This window comes from Halichoeres trimaculatus, unplaced genomic scaffold (assembly GCF_033239565.1).
Source record: "Halichoeres trimaculatus isolate MK-OKI-2021-1 unplaced genomic scaffold, fHalTri1.1 fHalTri1_scaffold_14, whole genome shotgun sequence".
Lineage (NCBI taxonomy): Eukaryota > Metazoa > Chordata > Actinopteri > Labriformes > Labridae > Halichoeres > Halichoeres trimaculatus.
The window spans coordinates 2,117,066-2,140,523 of record NW_027437192.1 but is presented as its reverse complement, the minus strand read 5'-3'; the positions used below and the strand labels follow the sequence as shown (position 1 = coordinate 2,140,523).

Here is a 23,458-nt window from a genome sequence, read left to right as displayed (position 1 = left end):
TCTCCAGGATAACACATCGTATCACTTACAACTGTGGAGTTTCTCAGAGTTTAAACCTCCCTGATGATCAGATTGACTTAAAGTGATACTCCGGGATGGAACAAGTTGGGTCCTATCACAAGGTTTAGGGCAGAAATTACCCCTACAGCAGTGTTTTTGTGCAGCAGAAGCCCAGAGCGCACGCACCAAACACCCCCTCCCTGCTCCTCTGCCGGTTTCCTCTGCACTCAGACGGGGCCATATTTTACTGACCAAAAACACAAATAAACGGACTCCCACCGAAAAAATCTGATATCTGTCTGCATTCATGCTTTATTTAGAGAATTTTCAGCGTGTTACTTTCACACAAAAACACCGCTAAAAAAGGCTCTAGTTCTCATCGTGTGGTAAAACGGCGCTACCTCCACTGCAGAGCCACAGCTGGCTCGTCACTTAGTGTATCAGTCTGCGTACGCGGCGTGCCAAATATAAACAAACGCAGGTAGTCTGCCAGGACAAAGAGGCTGTGTTTCCGCCAAGCAGTCTGGGTCGGTTCAGTACGGTTTGGCCCAGTTTGGTACAGTTAAGCCTGATCCCGTTTGTGTTTCCACAGCAAACCTGGAACGTGGTAGGCGGTGTGCAAGCCGGATGCCAAAAGCCGCAGCTGTTAAATTATAGCGTGACGCCGTAGAAGTGTGACACAGTTTACCTCGCTAATAAATCCAACAAAGAAGAAAAACGCGACACAGTAAACAAAGAGCAAAGATGAAGACATGCAGAATTTCGTCCTCTCTGTGATTGGCATGTAGCTCTTTGATACAAAGAACAATCAAGCTTTGTTTCAGAGAAGTCTGTGAGCCACCAGGAGAAATGCAGCCGCTGTCGAGGTAAGTGACAATTCTTCTGACCAATCAACGGTCTGCAGTGTGTTGCTCCACCTTCTGAGAGCGGATTGGTTCAGTCTGGCACCCATACAAAAGGGTCCCAAAAAAGTAGGCAGGTTTGTCTCAGTTTTTGGGGATCTGTCCTGGGATAAGTCAGTGGAAATGCCACGAAATGCGAGCCGTACCGAGACGAACGGAACCGGTCTGCTTGGTGGAAACGCGGCTATAGGTACCTCTTGCATTTGAAACAGTACGGTACCAATGCCCAGTACCTGGCAATCAGTACTGTTACTCAACTGTACCAATTTTCTTTACATTTGTGTGTGTTTATGTGGTAATAAACACTAATTTCTTTAATAATAAAATCTCAAAGTTTTCAATTTTTACGTTTATTTCTCAATATATAAACTTGCAATGTAATGTTCATGTCCAACATGGAAAACCACCGACCCAAACATGGTACCTGTTGATTTCATGTGAATCCTTACTTGGAATTACAGACTGAATTCAGATGGTACCTATGAAAGAAGCTAATTCAGTCCCCATCCCAACTCACAGATCATTGAATTCTGTCTTGATCTCAGCCTCTGGTTGTAAAACTCTTTCTAAATCTGAGCTCCTCTCTTGTGATGTACCTCCACAGCCACCTCTTGTGTCTGCCTCGTCTTTCTCTGTACTTTGGTTTTGATGAAGCTCTGAAGCCTGATCACCTACACACTCGTGTTTCTTCAACTGAGACCACCAAGTGAATCTTTGGTTACAAACGCTGCAGCCGTGGCGTTTCTCTCTTCCTCCTGTGTGAACTAACATATGAGAGGTCAGATGCCACTTTCGGTAAAAGCTTTTACTGCACTCAGAGCAGCTGAAGCGTTTCTCTTCGGTGTGAACCGGCATATGCGAACTCAGATGTGCCTGTTGTTTAAATGTTTTGCTGCAAACAGAGCAGCTGAAGGGTCTCTCTCCTGTGTGAACAAGCATGTGTCTGTCTAAATTTCTTTTAACATTATATCTTTTACCGCATTCAGAGCAGCTGAATAGTTTCTCTCTCCTATGATATTCCATGTGGGAAGTCAGACCAGACTTTTGGTTGAAACCTTTGCCACATTCTGAGCAGCTGTAGGGTTTCTCATCTTTATGCAGAGCCATGTGGCTCTTCAGATAAAACTTCCGGCCAAACTTTTTTCCACATTCAGAGCAGCTGAAGGGTTTCTCCCCAGTGTGAATCCTCATATGCCCAGTCAGAATGTACTTATTCTTAAAACGTTTCCCACACTCAGAGCAGCTTAATGCTTTTTCTCCTGTGTGACTCATCATGTGTCTGGTGAGACTGGACTTCTGGTTGAATCTTTTTCCACAGTCAGAGCAGCTAAAGGGTTTCTCCCCTGTGTGAATCATCATGTGTCTGATCAGGAGGGACTTCTCTTTAAATTGTTTTTCACATTCTGAGCAGCCGAAGGGTTTCCCCCCTGTGTGAATCTTCATGTGTCTAGTCAGTTTTCTTTGATCACAGTATTTTTTACCGCACTCACAGCAACTGAAGAGTTTCTCCTCTCTGTGATTTGCAATGTGACGTGTGAGGTCAAGTCTTTGCGTGAATCTTTTCCCACAATCAGAACAACAGAATGGTTTCACTCCTGTGTGGGCTACATTGTGTTTGATCAGATTTTCTTTGCAGTTAAATCTTTCACCACACTCAGAGCAGCTATAAATTTCATCAGAATTAAAACTTTCTCTGGTCCACGGGCAATCGTCACTGTCATCAGTGTCAGGTTCAGAGGAGTCTCCAATCATGACCTCAATCTCTGGTGTTGAAGAGCTCTCTGGATCTGAGATCCTGTCTGATTCTGGTCCTCCACAGTCCTCTTCACTCTCTCCGGTTTCCATCTGATCAGTTTGTCTTTGGTTAAGTTGCAATAGATGAGGTCTCACTTCAACTTCTTCTTCTTTCACAGCGACAACATTCAAAGGGAGAGTGTTGGTATCATCCTCCTCCAGTCCCTGAAGATGTTCTCCATTCTGGACGGTCTCCAGAGATTCATCCTGCCTCTCTTTAATGTGCTGGAGCTTAATGTCCTCCTGGTCCAGACTGCAGCTCCACTCCTGGTGCCATGAAGGCTCCTCTTTCATCTGCAGCTGCTGGACGTCCCCAGGAAACTCTACGGCACAGATGAGAGCTGTGTTAAAAACCAAACACGGAAAAGTTAAACTCACGTGTGAAGACACGCTGCTCTTATTGTTTGCTACTTTTATCATCAAATGTGTTTCCTGCAAAAGCAAACGCTCGGTTTTTACACTTAAAGCAAACGTTACCCACTCAAGAATAAAACTGTGATTTTATTTCTTGGTGGTACTGTGTGTTGAACCAACACAGATGCATTCTGGGTATAGCTTCCAAGCTGTCGCTCTGCTAAACAGCTGGGAGAGGCTAAGGTGTGCAGAAAATTATGAAAATAAAAGTGAGGAAAAAAAAAGAAAGATAGAAAAACCAGAAACATGCAAAAGGTAATTGTATCCAGGAGAGGAGCGGCATCTTCTGTTTGGAAGTTTTATTGTTTTTTTTAAACATCTAAAATAGACCACAAATGATTTATTGTGAAATATGCTGAGTGATTGGCATGACAGTTGTCATACTGCTGAGGTATTTCCTCAAGGCACAGACATTATTACTCCTCTTCTGGCCACACTTTCTTATTTAGACCTGGTGTGTTTGGATTTGATTGTGAAAACTAAAAATTACCATGAGCGGTCTCACTGTTCCGTTCCTTTAGTCGAGCGAGGACCTCTGCTCGTTTCCTCTGCCAGTAGTCCTTCATGGAGGAGTCCTGTATGCTGTGGAGCGTCGTGTCCACCACCATTCCCATATTCATGTGTTTGAATAACAGGCCGACCTTTGTGTAGCTGCTGCCTGAGAGAAGAATGCTGCTCGACAACATTAAGTCTCCAGACTGCATCCCAAATTTGAGCAGAGGCTGAGAGTTCCACTTCCACACACTGTGACCGTTGGAGCAGCTCTGTCAGTGAGAAAAACAAAGAAAGGAGTTAACCACAAACAATAAGCTTCTCAATTGGTCTGTCTTCACGTCTTAAACAGAGCTTACCCATTCCATGATGAATGCAGTGCCCCTCCTGATGATTCCCACCTCAAACGGTGAACAACAGCTGCACTTTGTCTTTGTGGTGGGATCGACATGAGGACACGTCTGGATGGGAAGCTGCAGAAACGAGCCCAGTTTTCTCAAACACTCTTCGTATGCGATGCACGCGCTCTTCTCAGTGAGGTCGTCCTCGTCCTGCACAGCCACGGGGTCTGGGAACTCTGATTTGTCTTCTTCTTCATGCTCTGATGGTGTTTCTTCAGGCATCGTCTCATCCACGTCAATGACTTTTTGATGATCTGCTTCAGAGGGCGTAGAGAGCGCTGCCCCTGCTCTGCACCACACAAAACAAGACAAATCATACAGGTGTTGATAATAATAATGATTACAGCATGACCTACTATACTCAGGATATGAAAAGTCTACACAGCCCTGGTACAATGTGAGGCTTTTGCGATATAAAATGATAAAAAGTTGAACCATTAAAAAAATCACAACCGATCACCTGAAATACCCAATAAAACGTGTATTCATCCTACAATAACTAAATAAATGCTTCAGTGATTAGCCAATCATTTTATCGCACGTGCTGTAAATGGGATTGTGATGTGGAGGGGCTAACGTCACGCTAAGAGCTAACAGCTAAGAGCTAGACGTGCTGTTTTGGCTCAGTATGTGCCGCTAACGCTAGCTAGCTAGCTAGCCGTGTGGTTCTGACTGAGCTCCCAGCAGTCATTGCAGTAAAATGACACGTTACGTCGCAAATGTAGTAATAAATGAAGCATTAAATACCTGTTAAGAAGGTAGAGGGCTAACTCGGGGTCGTTTTTCAGTCCCTTTGACTGCCTCAGCTCTCTCCATCGTTTGAAAGCATCACCGAGGTTAACCCGAGTTTTAGCCCGGGCTCGATCACTGTCCCGTTTATGTTTGATCTGCTCTTTGGTCCTGAATCTTTTTAGCGTCCCAGATCCAGCTTTAGTGTCCGCCATCACCACAAAATAAGCCCAATAAATCCTCAGATCCCACCCATGATATGACTTCTCGCGGTGGTGGGTGCTAGCTTCTTCTTCTGTTTGAATTAATGGCTGTTAGCAACCAGCTAAAGCGCATTACCGCCACCTACTGGATTGGAGCGTGGAGCAGGACATTTAGCAGTAAAAAAAGTTAAAAACTAATCATATCTCTATCTATTTTTTTGTATATTTTTATTTTTTAAATATCTTGTTTTGGCAAACTTGTTTGTACCATCACACCAAGGCAAATTCACTGTGATGTTCACTTTTAACTGGTTGTATTTATAATATTTTATGTTATATGTAACTTATTTTAACCCTTTTATTTTGTTTTATTACTACATTTCAGTCAGATTTTTATTTCATTTTATGAATTATTTATTTTTATTTTTTTTTTACTTTTTCCTTGGAATTTTTTATTTTTTTGTTAAATCTCTCTCCAATTTTAGCTGATTTTATTACGCACCTGATGTTACACAATCTCATTTTACAATATTATCTAACTTTTATTCTATACTGTTATATTATCTTGTTTATTTATTTACTCATTGATATATCTTACCCTCTGGTATTTTCGAGTATTTTTAAGTATCATATTACTTTTAGCTCTTGTGTTTCCTCATTTTTAATACAAGATGGCGTTTCCTCAGTCTTCTTATTCTGCTCTCTGTCAGAATTTCCTTTTCATGTCTTCATGTGTTTGAGTAAGTAAGTGTGTATGTTGAATATGGTTTGGTTTAATTATGCAATTCCTGCTTTTTATTCCACTTTTTTTTTTCTTCCTCATGTGAAGCACTTTGTGTTACAAAATCCTGTATGAAAAGTGCTATACAAATAAAGTTTGATTGATTGATGTAAAAATCACTTGTTGATGAACCTGATTCTGGCACACATTTATTTACACCGGATATCCATTAAGTCTCTTTTCAGCCTAAAAATATATTTTAAAAAGGCACTTGATGACTAACTTCATCAGATTTGTTCTATGTGCGCAGTAGTTATTAAAGGTTTTGATCACATTACATTTGTGAATTTCAGGTATCCTGTTGATAAAAGAGGTTCTGTAAAATAAAACCCTAAGAAATGGCTACTGCTCAAGAAAACGCAAAATGTGCATCAGGGTTTACCGAAGCAGAATTTGATAATACGGAACTGAATATAGCAGATGTATGAACATAAATTTCAAGATCGAATTCGTTCTCTTTCATTACTGTTAAATAACTCTCCAGATCTGAAACTTTAGATATCTTTGCTGACAATTATATCTTTTTTGGCTTCCAGGAAGAAAACTATTGTTGAGAGGTAAATATTGTTATCATTTAATATCGTAATTATTGATTCCCCTACTACTTAAGTTCTATTTTTCTACCTTTTAATGTTTAGTCTTTCTCAGTGTTTTTCTATTCACAACATTCGTACTGAGAGAGTGCAGTTTTGACCAGAGTCAAATTCCTTGTTTCCTTGGAAATACTTGGCTAATAAAGCTGATTCTGATTCAGATTCTAAAACTAACAGTGTCCTGTAGGTGGCAGCAGAGGAGTGTGGAGCTGGTCTCAAACCTTTTATTCCTCCTTTCAGCTCAGTGACAGAGGAAACACAGATCACTGCTGAACTGTGACAGCAGACAGGTTTCAGTTCTTCAGATAAAAAGTATAAGCAGCATTTTGATCCACTGGCAGATCAGAATTTGATTATCAAGATACAAGAATGTCTTAATGATAGTTCTTCTTTTCTATTATAGAATAACATTATTTATTTTTTAAGGAAAATCAGATGTGAATTCTGAGATTCTGCAGTAAATAAAACAAAAACAAAACAGAGGAAGTCTGAACCCTAAGAGGTTCACTGATGTAGAGCATTTCCATAGAGAGAGTTTGCATCAGCAGCAGCATGCTCCAGTGCTCTGGGAGAGTTTATAGTCCTGAGAGTTGAACACTGGATGACTGACAGCTGTCCTTCATCACAACACAAGACAGACAAATCCTCCTCCTCCTCCTCCTCCTCCTCCTCCTCGTCTTCATCATCAAAGCATGACTGTGAGCTGCGTCCTCATCTGGACTCTCCTCTGCTGCTGCTTCACAGGTAAAGTCCAGAGAATCAAAGTCCTCTCCTCTATCAACATCCGTCCCTCTGAAATGAAGCCCACAAAAGCCTGACTCTGCTTTCTGTTTTTGTCTCTGTATCCTCAGAGTCCAGAGGACAGGTCACAGTGACTCAGCCTGCAGCAGTCAGCTCCAATCCAGGAGAGACCGTCACCATCTCATGTAGGACCAGTCAGGATGTTTATTATCATAGCGGCTATGGCCCCGAATTACACTGGTACCAACAGAAGGATGGAGAAACTCCTAAATTGCTCATTCACCATGCTAGCACTCGAGCATCAGGGATATCAAGTCATTTTTCAGGCAGTGGATCTGGATCTAACTTTGCTCTGAGCATCAGTGGAGTCCAGACTGAAGATGCAGCAGTTTATTACTGTCAGAGTGAACATGAGATCAACAGTCAGCATGTGTCCACACAGTGAAAAATGGTCGTACAAAAACCTCCCTCAGTCAGACTGAACAGAAACTGAACTGACAGCTGCAGCTGGAAGCTTCAGCAGAGACTGACACACTTCACTGAGGACACACACACACACACACACACACACACACACACTTTCAAACATGCTTTGAATCATCTACATTTTGTGACAATCTCTTACCCGCATCAGTGAAAGATGATTAATATTCACAGACTGTATAAAATATGGATGTAGTCTCCACGACATCGCCTGTCTGTTCCTGATACAGTGAAATCAAGTTGTTGGAGTTGAGTTGAGGTCCCTTAGTTTTGAATTTTCTTTGATGAAAAGGTGAATCATCGCAATATTACTCTTTGGGATTCATCCCTGGCACAAAACATCCAGCCGATGTTCTGCCACTAAAACTCTTTATCCAATTTGACTTATTTTTATTTTTATCGTTAATCCGCCCTTCAGGGAAAAAGAGTTCCAGAAAACAAACCTAACTTTTTCTTCTTCTTTTAGTGAAACACTGCTCATAGCATTCAGCTTGAAAACATCAGAAACACAGTGTGTGGTTTTTAGTCACTTTTTAATCTCACTTAGAACAACATCTGCGATGACATGTTGGTGTAAATACTATTATAAAGATATCGTCTCTGTTAAATTTGAATGCTTAGTGTAAATCTCAATGTTCAATATAAACATGAATGTTGCAAATAAATGAATTATCTCACCTTTGGATTCATAGTTAACATTCAGAAGTCTACGGCAAACACATACTCGAAAATCTTGTTGAAAGTTTGATATCGTGGAACAAATTCTCATAAGAATGAAACATAGCTGTGGATGTCCTACATGAAATATAACGGACAATAAGTTATAAATCTGAGGCACAGTAGAACATCGTCGATGGTCTTTCCCTCTGAGGTATCAACGTTTGGTCTAATCCAGGGTTTCTCCCCCGAGTTTCTTTTAATCATCCAAACAGGAAACTGACTTCTTTTAGTGAAATCAACACTGATTACAGAACAATCTATCAAAAAAACCTCAATACTCCTCCAAAATGTAAAATAATTTCCCCTCTTCTATGTTTGTTTTTGATGAAGCACTGATGCATGACCGCTTACACCCTCATGAATCTTTGCTTATGACACTGCAGCCGTTGGGTTTCTCTTTCCCTTGTGAAAGAACCCTTACATGTGAGGTCAGAAACTGATACCATTCGTTGTTTAAGCCTTGATTGCTCCTGGGGCGACCGATTTGTTTCTCCTTTTTGTGAGTCTGCATATGTGTTTTCAAATGCCCCCTTTGTCTAAATTTCTGTTGGCAAACAGAGCAGCTGAAGGGTCTCTCCCCGGTGTGAGTCCTCATGTGTGAAGTAAGAACGGACTTCTGGTTGAAACTTCTTCCACAGTCAGAACAGCTGTAAGGTTTCTCTCCTGTGTGAAGCAGCATGTGTGAACTCACATGCGCCTGTCGTTTAAATGTACTATGGCAAACAGAGCAGCTGAAGGGTCTCTCTCCTGTGTGAGTCCTTGAGTGTCTGATCAGTAGGCACTTGTATTGAAATTGTTTATCACACCCGGAGCAGCTGAAGAGTTTCCTGTCTGTGTGATTCCTCATGTGAATGTTCAGACTGTGCTTATGTTCAAATTTTTTTCCACATTCAGAGCAGGTGAAGGGTTTCTCTTCAGTGTGAAACTTCATGTGTCTGACCAGTCTTGGTTTATAAGAATAGCTTTTGTTGCACACAGAGCAGCTAAAGGGTTTCAGCTTCGAGTGCTGCGGCATGTGAGCCATGAGATCACTTTTCGTGTTAAAGGTGAGACTGCACTCAGAGCAGCTGAAGGGTTTCTCCTCTCTGTGATTTGCCATGTGACGTCTCAGGTGATTTTTTTGTAAAGATACTTTTCCACAATCAGAACAACTGAAGTGTTTCTCTCTAGTATGGATTACTCTGTGTCTTTTCAGATTAATCTTTAGTGTAAAACTTTTGCCACAGTCAGAACAACTGAATGGTTTCCCTTCAGTGTGAAGTACTCTGTGTCTGTTCAGATAATGTCTTGTTGTAAACCTTTTCCCACAGTCAGAACAACTGAATGGTTTCACTCCCGAGTGATCCATTTTGTGTCTAATCAGACTTTCTTGACGGTTAAAGCTTTCATCGCACTCAGAGCAAGAATATAATTCATCAGCATTCGATCCTGACCGTTTCTCTCTGGTCCACTGGCAATCATCGCTGTCAGCAGTCTCAGTTTCAGAAGAGTCTTCAATCATGACCTCAATCTCAGGTGTTGAAGAGCTCTCTGGATGTGAGATCCTGTCTGGTTCTGGTCCTCCACAGTCCTCCTTGTTATCTCCTGTTTCTAATGGCTCAGTCTGTCTCCTGAGATGAAGTCTCTCCTCGTCGTCTTCAATTTTCACAGCGACGACATTCAAAGGGAGTGTGTTGGTATCATCCTCCGTCAGTCCCTGAGGCTGTTCTTCGTTCTTGGCAGTCTCCAAAAATTCATCCTGCCCCTTTTTAATGTGCTGGGGCTTCATGTCCTGCTGGTCCAGACTGCAGCTCCAGTCCTGCTGCCATGAAGGCTCCTCTTTGATCTGCAGCTGCTGGACGTCTCCATGAAACTCTACGACACAGAGGAAATAAAACAGGGTCAGCTGTACTTAAATCACATATTTCCTGCACATGCTGGATTTCTACACTTGCAGCAAACTTCTTCTTTTTTAAATATATGTCTTTAGGGCTTTTCAAGCATTAAACGAGACAGGAGAGGGCAGTGGATAGAGTAGGAAAGGAGACAGAAAAAGAAACCAGGAACATGCAAAAAGGAAGTGGTCCAAGGAGAGGAGCTGTGTCTTCTGTTTGGATATTTTTTCGGTTTAAAAAATCTGACATAGATCAATAAAAGAGTCTATTTTAAAATTTGCATAGCTTTGGGTGTTATGATTATCTGATTCTGGACTATCCTCTTCAGTGAGCTCAGGTAGAGGGGGCAGACTGAGGGAGGAATTTGCTCCCACATATCTCTATTAGTGGTGGAACTTGATTAAAATAATTAATCTAATTAATTATGCCATTTGTAATTAATTAATCGTAATTAATCACATCAATGTTCAACATCAGAAGCAACACTTTTCAATTCAAACAGATTTTGGTAGAAGACTAAATAATTGAATATTCTCATACACAAGTTTAAACAACAAAATCCTGTTTATTTTGCTCAGATGATGTTTTTTTGAGGACACCACTTTCAAGTACTTTCATCAGCCGTTATGTGGTAAATAGTGCTGTCAGGAGATTAAAAAATAATCTAATTATTTACAGGATTTGTAATCAATTGATCTAATTAATCATCATTTTAATCTTATATCTGCTTAAGGTGCCCACATAAAGAACTTGAACTGTAGGGCATTACAAAATTATAGTGCATGACTAACTGAATGAATACACGAAAAAGAGAAGATTTGCGAATCCTTTTTTTTTCATCTGGACAATATTAATTAAAATGTCTGTGTTCCCTGCCATTGACATTGGATTACTGTTTACTGCGTCTATAGAAGTAAATTATATTTTTCAGCGGAGGGAGGCGGGGTCTGGTGGGGCTTGTCGATCAAAATCCTGCTCGTAAACTACTGTGGGTGAGAGCGGTGTGCTCTTTGGACGAGAGCTCAGCATGGATATGAGGAGAAATGTGAGATGATAGAGACACAGAGAGACGCTGCGAGTCAGAAAAGTTCAGGCAGCTCACGCTCCAACTGAGGATGTGTCGCTGTAGTTCAGACAGAAAGAGCGGCGCCATCGTGAGAAAAGACGGACGGAGATCATGGAGAGGATCAAAGGATGGAGCGCCCGAGATGAACGCGATCATAAAGTTTGATATTTCTATTTTTTGGACCAAAAACAGGAAGAGAGACATAAAAAAGAGAGTCCACTCTTCTTAAGTAACTTTGGTGTTAACATGGTCATAGAAAACATTATTATTTGGGTCTTAAAAGATCATTCAAGATGCTCTGAAAATGACTAGCAGCCCATGAGTTAATATTGCGTTGATTTTTATAATGCGTTAATGTGCGGTGTAATTAATTAATCTAATGAACGCATTGAAGTCACAGCCCTAATCTCTATATGTTTACTGTTTATTCATAAATAATAATGTTAAGATTGTAGAAACTAGAATTACCATGAGCGGTCTCACTGTTCCGTTCCTTTAGCCGAGCGAGGACCTCTGCTCGTTTCCTCTGCCAGTAGTCCTTCATGGAGGAGTCCTGTATGCTGTGGAGCGTCGTGTCCACCATCATTCCCATATTCATGTGTTTGAATAACAGGCCGACCTTTGTGTAGCTGCTGCCTGAGAGAAGAATGCTGCTCGACAACATTAAGTCTCCAGACTGCATCCCAAATTTGAGCTGAGGCTGAGAGTTCCACTTCCACACACTGTGACCGTTGGAGCAGCTCTGTCAGAGAGAAAAACAAAGAAAGGAGCACATATCGTTCAGTTAATCACAAACTAGAAGCTTCTCAATGGGTCTGTCTTCACGTCTTAAACAGAGCTTACCCATTCCATGATGAATGCAGTGCCCCTCCTGCTGATTCCCACCTCAAACGGTGAACAACAGCCGCACTTTGTCTTTGTGGTGGGATCAACATGAGGACACGTCTGGATGGGAAGCTGCAGAAACGAGCCCAGTTTTCTCAAACACTCTTCGTATGCGATGCACGCGCTCTTCTCAGTGAGGTCGTCCTCGTCCTGCACAGCCACGGGGTCTGGGAACTCTGATGTGTCTTCCTCTTCATGCTCTGATGGTGTTTCTTCAGGCACCGTCTCATCCACGTCAATGACTTTTTGATGAGCTCCTTCAGAGGGCGTAGAGAGCGCTGCCCCTGCTCTGCACCACAAAAAACAAGACAAATCATACAGGTGTTGATAATAATAATGATTACAGCATGACCTATTAAACACAGGATATGAAAAGTCTACACAGCCCTGGTATAATGTGAGGCTTTTGCGATATAAAATGATAAAAAGTTGAACCATTAAAAAAATCACAACCGATCACCTGAAATACCCAATAAAACGTGTATTCATCCTACAATAACTAAATAAATGCTTCAGTGGTTAGCCAATCATTTTATCGCACGTGCTGTAAATGGGATTGTGATGTGGAGGAGCTAACGTCACGCTAAGAGCTAACAGCTAAGAGCTAGACGTGCTGTTTTGGCTCAGTATGTGCCGCTAACGCTAGCTAGCTAGTTAGCCGTGTGATTCTGACTGAGCTCCCAGCAGTCATTGCAGTAAAATGACACGTTACGTCGTAAATGTGGAAATAAATGAAGCATTGAATACCTGTTGAGAAGGTAGAGGGCTAACTCGGGGTCGTTTTTCAGTCCCTTTGACTGCCTCAGCTCTCTCCATCGTTTGAAAGCATCACCGAGGTTAACCCGAGTTTTAGCCCGGGCTCGATCACTGTCCCGTTTATGTTTGATCTGCTCTTTGGTCCTGAATCTTTTTGGCGTCCCAGATCCAGCTTTAGTGTCCGCCATCACCACAAAATAAGCCCAATAAATCCTCAGATCCCACCCATGATATGACTCCTCACGGTGCTCGGTGCTAGCTTCTTCTTCTGTTTGAATTAATGGCTGTTAGCAACCAGCTAAAGCGCATTACCGCCACCTACTGGATTGGAGTGTGGAGCAGGACATTTAGCAGTAAAAAAAGTTAAAAACTAATCATATCTCTATCTATTTTTTTGTATATTTTTATTTTTGAAATATCTTGTTTTGGCAAACTTGTTTGTACCATCACACCAAGGCAAATTCATTGTGATGCTCACTTTTAGCTGATTGTATTTATAATATTTTATGTTATATGTAACTTATTTTAACCCTTTTATTTTGTTTTATTACTACATTTCAGTCAGATTTTTATTTCATTTTATGAATTATTTATTTTTAATTTTTTTTACTTTTTACTTGGAATTTTTATTTTTTTGTTAAATCTCTCTCCAATTTTAGCTGATTTTATTACGCACCTGATGTTACACAATCTCATTTTACAATATTATCTAACTTTTATTCTATACTGTTATATTATCTTGTTTATTTATTTACTCATTGATATATCTTACCCTCTGGTATTTTCGAGTATTTTTAAGTATCATATTACTTTTAGCTCTTGTGTTTCCTCATTTTTAATACAAGATGGCGTTTCCTCAGTCTTCTTATTCTGCTCTCTGTCAGAATTTCCTTTTCATGTCTTCATGTGTTTGAGTAAGTAAGTGTGTATGTTGAATATGGTTTGGTTTAATTATGCAATTCCCGCTTTTTATTCCACTTTTTTTTTTTTCTCATGTGAAGCACTTTGTGTTACAAAATCCTGTATGAAAAGTGCTATACAAATAAAGTTCGATTGATTGATGTAAAAATCACTTGTTGATGAACCTGATTCTGGCACACATTTATTTACACCGGATATCCATTAAGTCTCTTTTCAGCCTAAAAATAAATTTTAAAAAGGCACTTGATGACTAACTTAATCAGATTTGTTCTATGTGCGCAGTAGTTATTAAAGGTTTTGATCACATTACATTTGTGAATTTCAGGTATCCTGTTGATAAAAGGTTCTGTAAAATAAAACCCTAAGAAATGGCTACTGCTCAAAGAACGCAAAATGTGCATCAGGGTTTACCGAAGCAGAATTTGATAATACGGAACTGAATATAGCAGATGTATGAACATAAAATTTCAAGATCAAATTCGTTCTCTTTCATTACTGTTAAATAACTCTCCAGATCTGAAACTTTAGATATCTTTGCTGACAATTATCTCTTTTTTTGGCTTCCAGAGAGAAAACTATTGTTGAGAGGTAAATATTGTTATCATTTAATATCGTAATTATTAATTCCCCTACTACTTAAGTTCTATTTTTCTACCTTTTAATGTTTAGTGTTTCTCAGTGTTTTTCTATTCACAACATTCGTACTGAGAGAGTGCAGTTTTGACCAGAGTCAAATTCCTTGTTTCCTTGGAAATACTTGGCTAATAAAGCTGATTCTGATTCAGATTCTAAAACTAACAGTGTCCTGTAGGTGGCAGCAGAGGAGTGTGAAGCTGGTCTCAAACCTTTTATTCCTCCTTTCAGCTCAGTGACAGAGGAAACACACATCACTGCTGAACTGTGACAGCAGACAGGTTTCAGTTCTTCAGATAAAAAGTATAAGCAGCATTTTGATCCACTGGCAGATCAGAATTTGATTATCAAGATACAAGAATGTCTTAATGATAGTTCTTCTTTTCTATTATAGAATAACATTGTTTATTTTTTAAGGAAAATCAGATGTGAATTCTGAGATTCTGCAGTAAAGAAAACAAAAACAAAACAGAGGAAGTCTGAACCCTAAGAGGTTCACTGATGTAGAGCATTTCCATAGAGAGAGTTTGCATCAGCAGCAGCATGCTCCAGTGCTCTGGGAGAGTTTATAGTCCTGAGAGTTGAACACTGGATGACTGACAGCTGTCCTTCATCACAACACAAGACAGACAAATCCTCCTCCTCCTCCTCCTCCTCCTCGTCTTCATCATCAAAGCATGACTGTGAGCTGCGTCCTCATCTGGACTCTCCTCTGCTGCTGCTTCACAGGTAAAGTCCAGAGAATCAAAGTCCTCTCCTCTATCAACATCCGTCCCTCTGAAATGAAGCCCACAAAAGCCTGACTCTGCTTTCTGTTTTTGTCTCTGTATCCTCAGAGTCCAGAGGACAGGTCACAGTGACTCAGCCTGCAGCAGTCAGCCCCAATCCAGGAGAGACCGTCACCATCTCATGTAGGACCAGTCAGGATGTTTATTATCATAGCGGCTATGGCCCCGAATTACACTGGTACCAACAGAAGGATGGAAAAACTCCTAAATTGCTCATTCACCATGCTAGCACTCGAGCATCAGGGATATCAAGTCATTTTTCAGGCAGTGGATCTGGATCTAACTGTGCTCTGACCATCAGTGGAGTCCAGACTGAAGATGCAGCAGTTTACTACTGTCAGAGTGAACATGAGATCAACAGTCAGCATGTGTTCACACAGTGAAAAAGTGTCATACAAAAACCTCCCTCAGTCAGACTGAACAGAAACTGAACTGACAGCTGCAGCTGGAAGCTTCAGCAGAGACTGACACACTTCACTGAGGACACACACACACACACACCCACACACACTTTCAAACATGCTTTGAATCATTTACATTTTGTGACGATCTCTTACCCGCATCAGTGAAAGATGATTAATATTCACAGACTGTATAAAATATGGATGTAGTCTCCACAACATCGCCCGTCTGTTCCTGATACAGTGAAATCAAGTTGTTGGAGCTGAGTTGAGGTCCCTTAGTTTTGAATTTTCTTTGATGAAAAGGTGAATCATCGCAATATTACTCTTTAGGATTCATCCCTGGCACAAAACATCCAGCCGATGTTCTGCCACTAAAACTCTTTATCCAGTTTGACTTATTTTTATTTTTATCGTTAATCCGTCCTTCAGGGAAAAAGAGTTTCAGAAAACAAACCTAACTTTTTCTTCTTCTTTTAGTGAAACACTGCATTCAGCTTGAAAACATCAGAAACACAGTGTGTGGTTTTTAGTCACTTTTTAATCTCACTTAGAACAACATCTGCGATGACATGTTGGTGTGAAAACTATTATAAAGATATCCTCTCTGTTAAATTTGAATGCTTAGTGTAAATCTCAATGTTCAATATAAACATGAATGTTGCAAATAAATGAATTATCTCACCTTTGGATTCCTAGTTAACATTCAGAAGTCTACGGCAAACACATACTCAAAAATCTTGTTGAAAGTTTGATATCGTGGAACAAATTCTCATAAGAATGAAACATAGCTGTGGATGTCCTACATGAAATATAACTGACAATAAGTTATAAATCTGAGGCACAGTAGAACATCGTCGATGGTCTTTCCCTCTGAGGTATCAACGTTTGGTCTAATCCAGGGTTTCTCCCCCGAGTTTCTTTTAATCATCCAAACAGGAAACGGACTTCATTTGGTGAAATCAACACTGATTACAGAACAATCTATCAAAAAAACCTCAATACTCCTCCAAAATGTAAAACCATTTCCCCTCTTCTATGTTTGTTTTTGATGAAGCACTGATGCATGACCGCTTACACCCTCATGAATCTTTGCTTATGACACTGCAGCCGTTGGGTTTCTCTTTCCCTTGTGAAAGAACCCTTACATGTGAGGTCAGAAACTGATACCATTCGTTGTTTAAGCCTTGATTGCTCCTGGGGCGGCCGACTTGTTTCTCCTTTTTGTGAGTCTGCATATGTGTTTTCAAATGCCCCCTTTGTCTAAATTTCTGTTGGCAAACAGAGCAGCTGAAGGGTCTCTCCCCGGTGTGAGTCCTCATGTGTGAAGTAAGAACGGACTTCTGGTTGAAACTTCTTCCACAGTCAGAACAGCTGTAAGGTTTCTCTCCTGTGTGAAGCAGCATGTGTGAACTCACATGCGCCCGTCGTTTAAATGTACTATGGCAAACAGAGCAGCTGAAGGGTCTCTCTCCTGTGTGAGTCCTTGAGTGTCTGATCAGTAGGCACTTGTATTTAAATTGTTTATCACACCCGGAGCAGCTGAGGAGTTTCCTGTCTGTGTGATTCCTCATGTGAATGTTCAGACTGTGCTTATGTTCAAATTTTTTTCCACATTCAGAGCAGGTGAAGGGTTTCTCTTCAGTGTGAAACTTCATGTGTCTGACCAGTCTTGGTTTATAAGAATAGCTTTTGTTGCACACAGAGCAGCTAAAGGGTTTCAGCTTCGAGTGCTGCGGCATGTGAGCCATGAGATCACTTTTCGTGTTAAAGGTGAGACTGCACTCAGAGCAGCTGAAGGGTTTCTCCTCTCTGTGATTTGCCATGTGACGTCTCAGGTGATTTTTTTGTAAAAATACTTTTTTACAATCAGAACAACTGAAGTGTTTCTCTCTAGTATGGATTACTCTGTGTCTTTTCAGATTAATCTTTAGTGTAAAACTTTTGCCACAGTCAGAACAACTAAATGGTTTCCCTTCAGTGTGAAGTACTCTGTGTCTGATCAGATAATGTCTTGTTGTAAACCTTTTCCCACAGTCAGAACAACTGAATGGTTTCACTCCCGTGTGATCCATTTTGTGTCTGATCAGACTTTCTTGACGGTTAAAGCTTTCATTGCACTCAGAGCAAGAATATAATTCATCAGCATTCGATCCTGACCGTTTCTCTCTGGTCCACTGGCAATCATCGCTGTCAGCAGTCTCAGTTTCAGAAGAGTCTTCAATCATGACCTCAATCTCAGGCGTTGAAGAGCTCTCTGGATGTGAGATCCTGTCTGGTTCTGGTCCTCCACAGTCCTCCTTGTTATCTCCTGTTTCTAATGGCTCAGTCTGTCTCCTGAGATGAAGTCTCTCCTCGTCGTCTTCAATTTTCACAGCGACGACATTCAAAGGGAGTGTGTTGGTATCATCCTCCGTCAGTCCCTGAGGCTGTTCTTCGTTCTTGGCAGTCTCCAAAAATTCATCCTGCCCCTTTTTAATGTGCTGGGGCTTCATGTCCTGCTGGTCCAGACTGCAGCTCCAGTCCTGCTGCCATGAAGGCTCCTCTTTGATCTGCAGCTGCTGGACGTCTCCATGAAACTCTACGACACAGAGGAAATAAAACAGGGTCAGCTGTACTTAAATCACATATTTCCTGCACACGCTGGATTTCTACACTTGCAGCAAACTTCTTCTTTTTTAAATATATGTCTTTAGGGCTTTTCAAGCGTTAAACGAGACAGGAGAGTTTATTTTATAAAAGAGTTTATTTAAAAAAAAATTTTTTAATTTTAAAATTTGCATAGCTTTGGGTGTTACGATTATCTGATTCTGGACTATCCTCTTCAGTGAGCTCAGGTAGAGGGGGCAGACTGAGGGAGGAATTTGCTCCCACATGTCTCTATTAGTGGTGGGACTTGATTAAAAAAATTAATTTAATTAATTATGCCATTTGTAATTAATTAATCGTAATTAATCACATCAATGTTCAACATCAGAAGCAACACTTTTCAATTCAAACAGATTTTGGTAGAAGACTAAATAATTGAATATTCTCATACACAAGTTTAAACAACAAAATCCTGTTTATTTTGTTCAGATGATGTTTTTTTGAGGACACTACTTTCAAGTACTTTCATCAGCCGTTATGTGGTAAATAGTGCTGTCAGGAGATTAAAAAATAATCTAATTATTTACAGGATTTGTAATCAATTGATCTAATTAATCATCATTTTAATCTTATATCTGCTTAAGGTGCCCACATAAAGAACTTGAACTGTAGGGCATTACAAAATTATAGTGCATGACTAACTGAATGAATACACAAAAAAGAGAAGATTTGCGAATCCTTTTTTTTTCATCTGGACAATATTAATTAAAATGTCTGTGTTCCCTGCCATTGACATTTGATTACTGTTTACTGCGTCTATAGAAGTAAATTATATTTTTCAGCGGAGGGAGGCGGGGTCTGGTGGGGCTTGTCGATCAAAATCCTGCTCGTAAACTACTGTGGGTGAGAGCGGTGTGCTCTTTGGACGAGAGCTCAGCATGGATATGAGGAGAAATGTGAGATGATAGAGACACAGAGAGACGCTGCGAGTCAGAAAAGTTCAGGCAGCTCACGCTCCAACTGAGGATGTGTCGCTGTAGTTCAGAGAGAAAGAGCGGCGCCATCGTGAGAAAAGACGGACGGAGATCATGGAGAGGATCAAAGGATGGAGCGCCCGAGATGAACGCGATCATAAAGTTGGATATTTCTATTTTTTGGACCAAAAACAGGAAGAGAGACATAAAAAAGAGAGTCCACTCTTCTTAAGTAACTTTGGTGTTAACATGGTCATAGAAAACATTATTATTTGGGTCTTAAAAGATCATTCAAGATGCTCTGAAAATGACTAGCAGCCCATGAGTTAATATTGCGTTGATTTTTATAATGCGTTAATGTGCGGTGTAATTAATTAATCTAATGAACGCATTAAAGTCACAGCCCTAATCTCTATATGTTTACTGTTTATTCATAAATAATAATGTTAAGATTGTAAAAACTAAAATTACCATGAGCGGTCTCACTGTTCCTTTCCTTTAGCCGAGCGAGGACCTCTGCTCGTTTCCTCTGCCAGTAGTCCTTCATGGAGGAGTCCTGTATGCTGTGGAGCGTCGTGTCCACCACCATCCCCATATTCATGTGTTTGAATAACAGGCCGACCTTTGTGTAGCTGCTGCCTGAGAGAAGAATGCTGCTCGACAACATTAAGTCTCCAGACTGCATCCCATATTTGAGCAGAGGCTGAGAGTTCCACTTCCACACACTGTGACCGTTGGAGCAAAACTGTCAGTGAGGAAAACAAAGAAAGGAGCACATATCGATCAGTTAACCACAACTAGAAGCTTCTCAATGGGTCTGTCTTCACGTAGTAAACAGAGCTTACCCACTCCATGATGAATGCAGTGCCCCTCCTGCTGATTCCCACATGAAACGGTGAACAACAGCCGCACTTTGTTTTTGTGATGGGATCAACATGAGGACACGTCTGGATGGGAAGCTGCAGAAACGAGCCCAGTTTTCTCAAACACTCTTCGTATGCGATGCACGCGCTCTTCTCAGTGAGGTCGTCCTCGTCCTGCACAGCCATGAGGTCTGGGAACTCTGATGTGTCTTCCTCTTCATGCTCTGATGGTGTTTCTTCAGGCATCGTCTCATCCACGTCAATGACTTTTTGATGAGCCCCTTCAGAGGGCGTAGAGAGCGCTGCCCCTGCTCTGCACCACACAAAATAAGACAAATCATGACAACAACAAAGAATAAAGATCACAGTGCTACTTATTATACAGAGGATACAACAAGTCTACACAGCCTACTATGCTGTGAGGTTTTACTGATAAAAAAAAAAAATGAGACGAAGATAACGGAAGCGTATTGCATTCACTTGAAGAAAAAAAAATTATTCTTTGGTTTGTTTTTTTGTGGTAATTAATTTTGTTTTTCTGATTAATATTTTTTCATTGGTTTGTTTTTTGTTATAAATATTTCTGTTTTTATGAGTAATTTTTTTTCTGTTTTCAGATTTCTTTTTTCCTGTTTTTAGGAGTATTTTTTTTCCTGAAGTATCGAGCTTCCTTGAAATCCTGTGAGAACCTCCAACCTGCAGACGACTCCCGTGGATGTGTGGTGGCTCCTGTGTCCCGCACGGATCAGAGATCCTGTTCGGCACATATATGCCTTATCCTTAACTTTCTACCGGCTTTCCAGTGTAGAAGCAATGCATTTCTTTAATGTCACATCTTCGTCTATTCCTTAAGTATTACATTGAACAACAAACATAACAAGGGTATCATACCCTGTGTGGCTAATACCTTACCTTTATTGACCCGGTACAGACCGGTAGAAAGTTAAGGATAAGGCATATATGTGCCGTACAGGACCTCTGATCCGTGTGGGACACAGGAGACATCACACATCCAGGTTGGAGGTTCTCACGGGATTTCAAAGTAGCTCGATACTTCAGGAAAAAATTTACTCCTAAAAACAGGAGGAAAAAAATTACCAGGAAAAACAGCAGGTTGAGATTCCCACGGGATTTCTAAGAATCTCGATACTTCAGGAAAAATATAATCTGAATCACAGGAAAAAAGTCATCTAAACACAGAAAAAAATTGCTCATTAAAACAGATATAATTATTAAAAAAAAAAAAACAATGAAAAAAATTCAGAAAAACAGAATTAATTACCACAAAAAAATTACTCATGAAAACAGAAATAATTATAACAAAAAACAAACAAATACCACCATCTCCTTATTCTTAGCTGAGGGACCTCATGTCTTTTCTTTACTTGGCAAAAATTAAATACAGCATTAGAGGTTGCTCTGACAATTTGAATAAGATATGGGGTCCTTTTTTGCCCTTTGTTGACTCACTTAGGTCTTTAGATGACTAATGTACTGTTGGACAATCACATTGAGCAAAACTTGTTTCTGTGCTCAGCTACATTTTTTATTTTTCATTTTTATTTTATTCTATTTTTTTAAATACTTATTTTTTTTAAGTGTGATTTATTATAAGAATTATCAATTATTTTCACTATTATTTAACTTAGTATCAGCAATGTTTTTTATTTTATTCTTATTATTTTGTATTATTTTTGTTATTTTGATATCTAGGTGGGAGTGGGGTTAATATGTTGGTTGTTCAGGGGGGACAAAAAAGGGGGTATTGTGTACATTGTAATGGAAATGTGCAATGTTGATAACCCTAATAAAAGAAATATTCCCCCCCCCCCCCCCCCCCCCCCCCCAAAAAAAAAAAAAAAAAAACATAATAATTATAACAAGAAACAAACGAATAAAAAATATTAATCAGAAAAACAGAATTAATTACCACAAAAAAAAACAAACCGAAGAATTAACTACTCTGAAAAACCTGAGTTTTTTTTTTTTTCTTCAAGTGAATGCACCAAGCTTCCATAAAAAATGAGTCATTTCAGAACTTTTAATCAGCTTTAATCTGATAAACAACCTGAACAACTCAATGAACTGAGAAGCAGAAGGAAATCTTTTAGGCTGGGGGAGTAAAACATCTACAGCCTCATTTATCAAACTTCTTCATGAGAAATAACACAAACATTAATTCATCCCACGATAACAAAACTAAACGCTCCAGTGGTTAGCCAATCATTTTACTGCACGCGCTGGAACGTGTGAGTGACGACAAAACAGCACGGCTAGCTCTACAGCTAGCTAAAGAGCTAGCAAGAGCTAGCCGCGCTGCTCTGGCTGAGCTCCCAGCAGTCACTGCGGTGATATAAAATGTCAAACCGCGAATGTAAAAATAAATTAGGCATTACAAACCCGTTTAGAAGGAAGAGGGCCAACTCGGGGTCTGATTTCAGTCCCTTTGACCGCCTTAGCTCCCTCCAGCTGTTGAAAGCATCGCCGAGGTTAACCCGCGTTTTGGCCCGGGCTCGATCACTGTCCCGTTCATGTTTGATCTGCTCTTTGGTCCTGAATCTTTTTGGACATTCAGGTCTAGCTCCAGAGTCCGCCATCACCACAAAATAACCCCAAGAAATCCTTTTCTTCAGGTCAGACGACTAATCCTACTCATGACCGGTGCCTCACGGTGGCAACTTCCTCTTCTTCTGTTTGATTTATTGGCGGATAACAAACAGCTGTAGGTGCGTTATCGCCACCTGTTGGATTGGAGTGCGGAGTAGGCCTCATAGCAGTAAGTGATAGAAATATAAAAGTTGCCCCTTTCAAGAGTGTTTATTAATGGTCTTTCAACTAATATTAAAAGAAGATATGCCGTTTTATGTTGCTGTTGCACTTTAAGTTGATTTTTGGTTCATTGTTACATTTTAAAGGAAGGAGATATGCCTATATATTGCACTTTAAATTGTTTTTCATTAATAACTATGTTATAAAGAAGATATGCCTTGTGCACTACTTTTATATATTTAATTTAATAATTAAAGTGTTTAAAAAACAGACAAAACTTGTTCATTTTTTTATTTTTATTTTATTTTTTATTTTATTTTTTTGCTTTTTGCTGATCCGAGGAACGATCCGATCCGTGAGTTTTGTGATCCGTTGCACCACTAATCAGCGAGTGTGACTGAAAGAGGAAGAATCAACGTGACTCTTCCTCCTCCGGCTTACAGTGAAGCATGGCGGTGCCTCTGTGATGCTCTGTGGCTGCTTTGCTTCTTCAGGCCCAGAAAAGCTACAGCATGTGAAGAGCAAGATGGAGTCAATAGAGCAGCAGGAGGTTCAAGGAGCAAATGTCAGGCTTCCTGTGAGAAAGCTGGAGATTAGGATGGATCCAAAGACAAGCTCAGGTCCACCAAGACTCCGCCTCAGAAGAAGTCTTGGAATGGTTACCTGACCTCAACCCTACAGTGAAT

General features: G+C 40.3%; 1 protein-coding gene across 1 annotated transcript; it reads right to left on the bottom strand.

Annotated features, from left to right (window-relative positions):
- Positions 1-991: 991 nt before the first annotated feature.
- On the bottom strand, positions 992-22,718 carry LOC141803266 (uncharacterized). Its single transcript, XM_074687228.1, has 8 exons — positions 22,404-22,718; positions 12,037-12,367; positions 11,662-11,935; positions 8,623-10,107; positions 4,751-5,027; positions 3,962-4,292; positions 3,601-3,874; positions 992-3,019 (listed from the first exon to the last, which is right to left on the bottom strand). The coding sequence occupies exons 1-8, from the start codon at positions 22,598-22,600 to the stop codon at positions 1,416-1,418; spliced, it is 4,773 nt and encodes a 1,590-aa protein (XP_074543329.1). The 5' UTR covers positions 22,601-22,718; the 3' UTR covers positions 992-1,415.
- Positions 22,719-23,458: the final 740 nt, after the last annotated feature.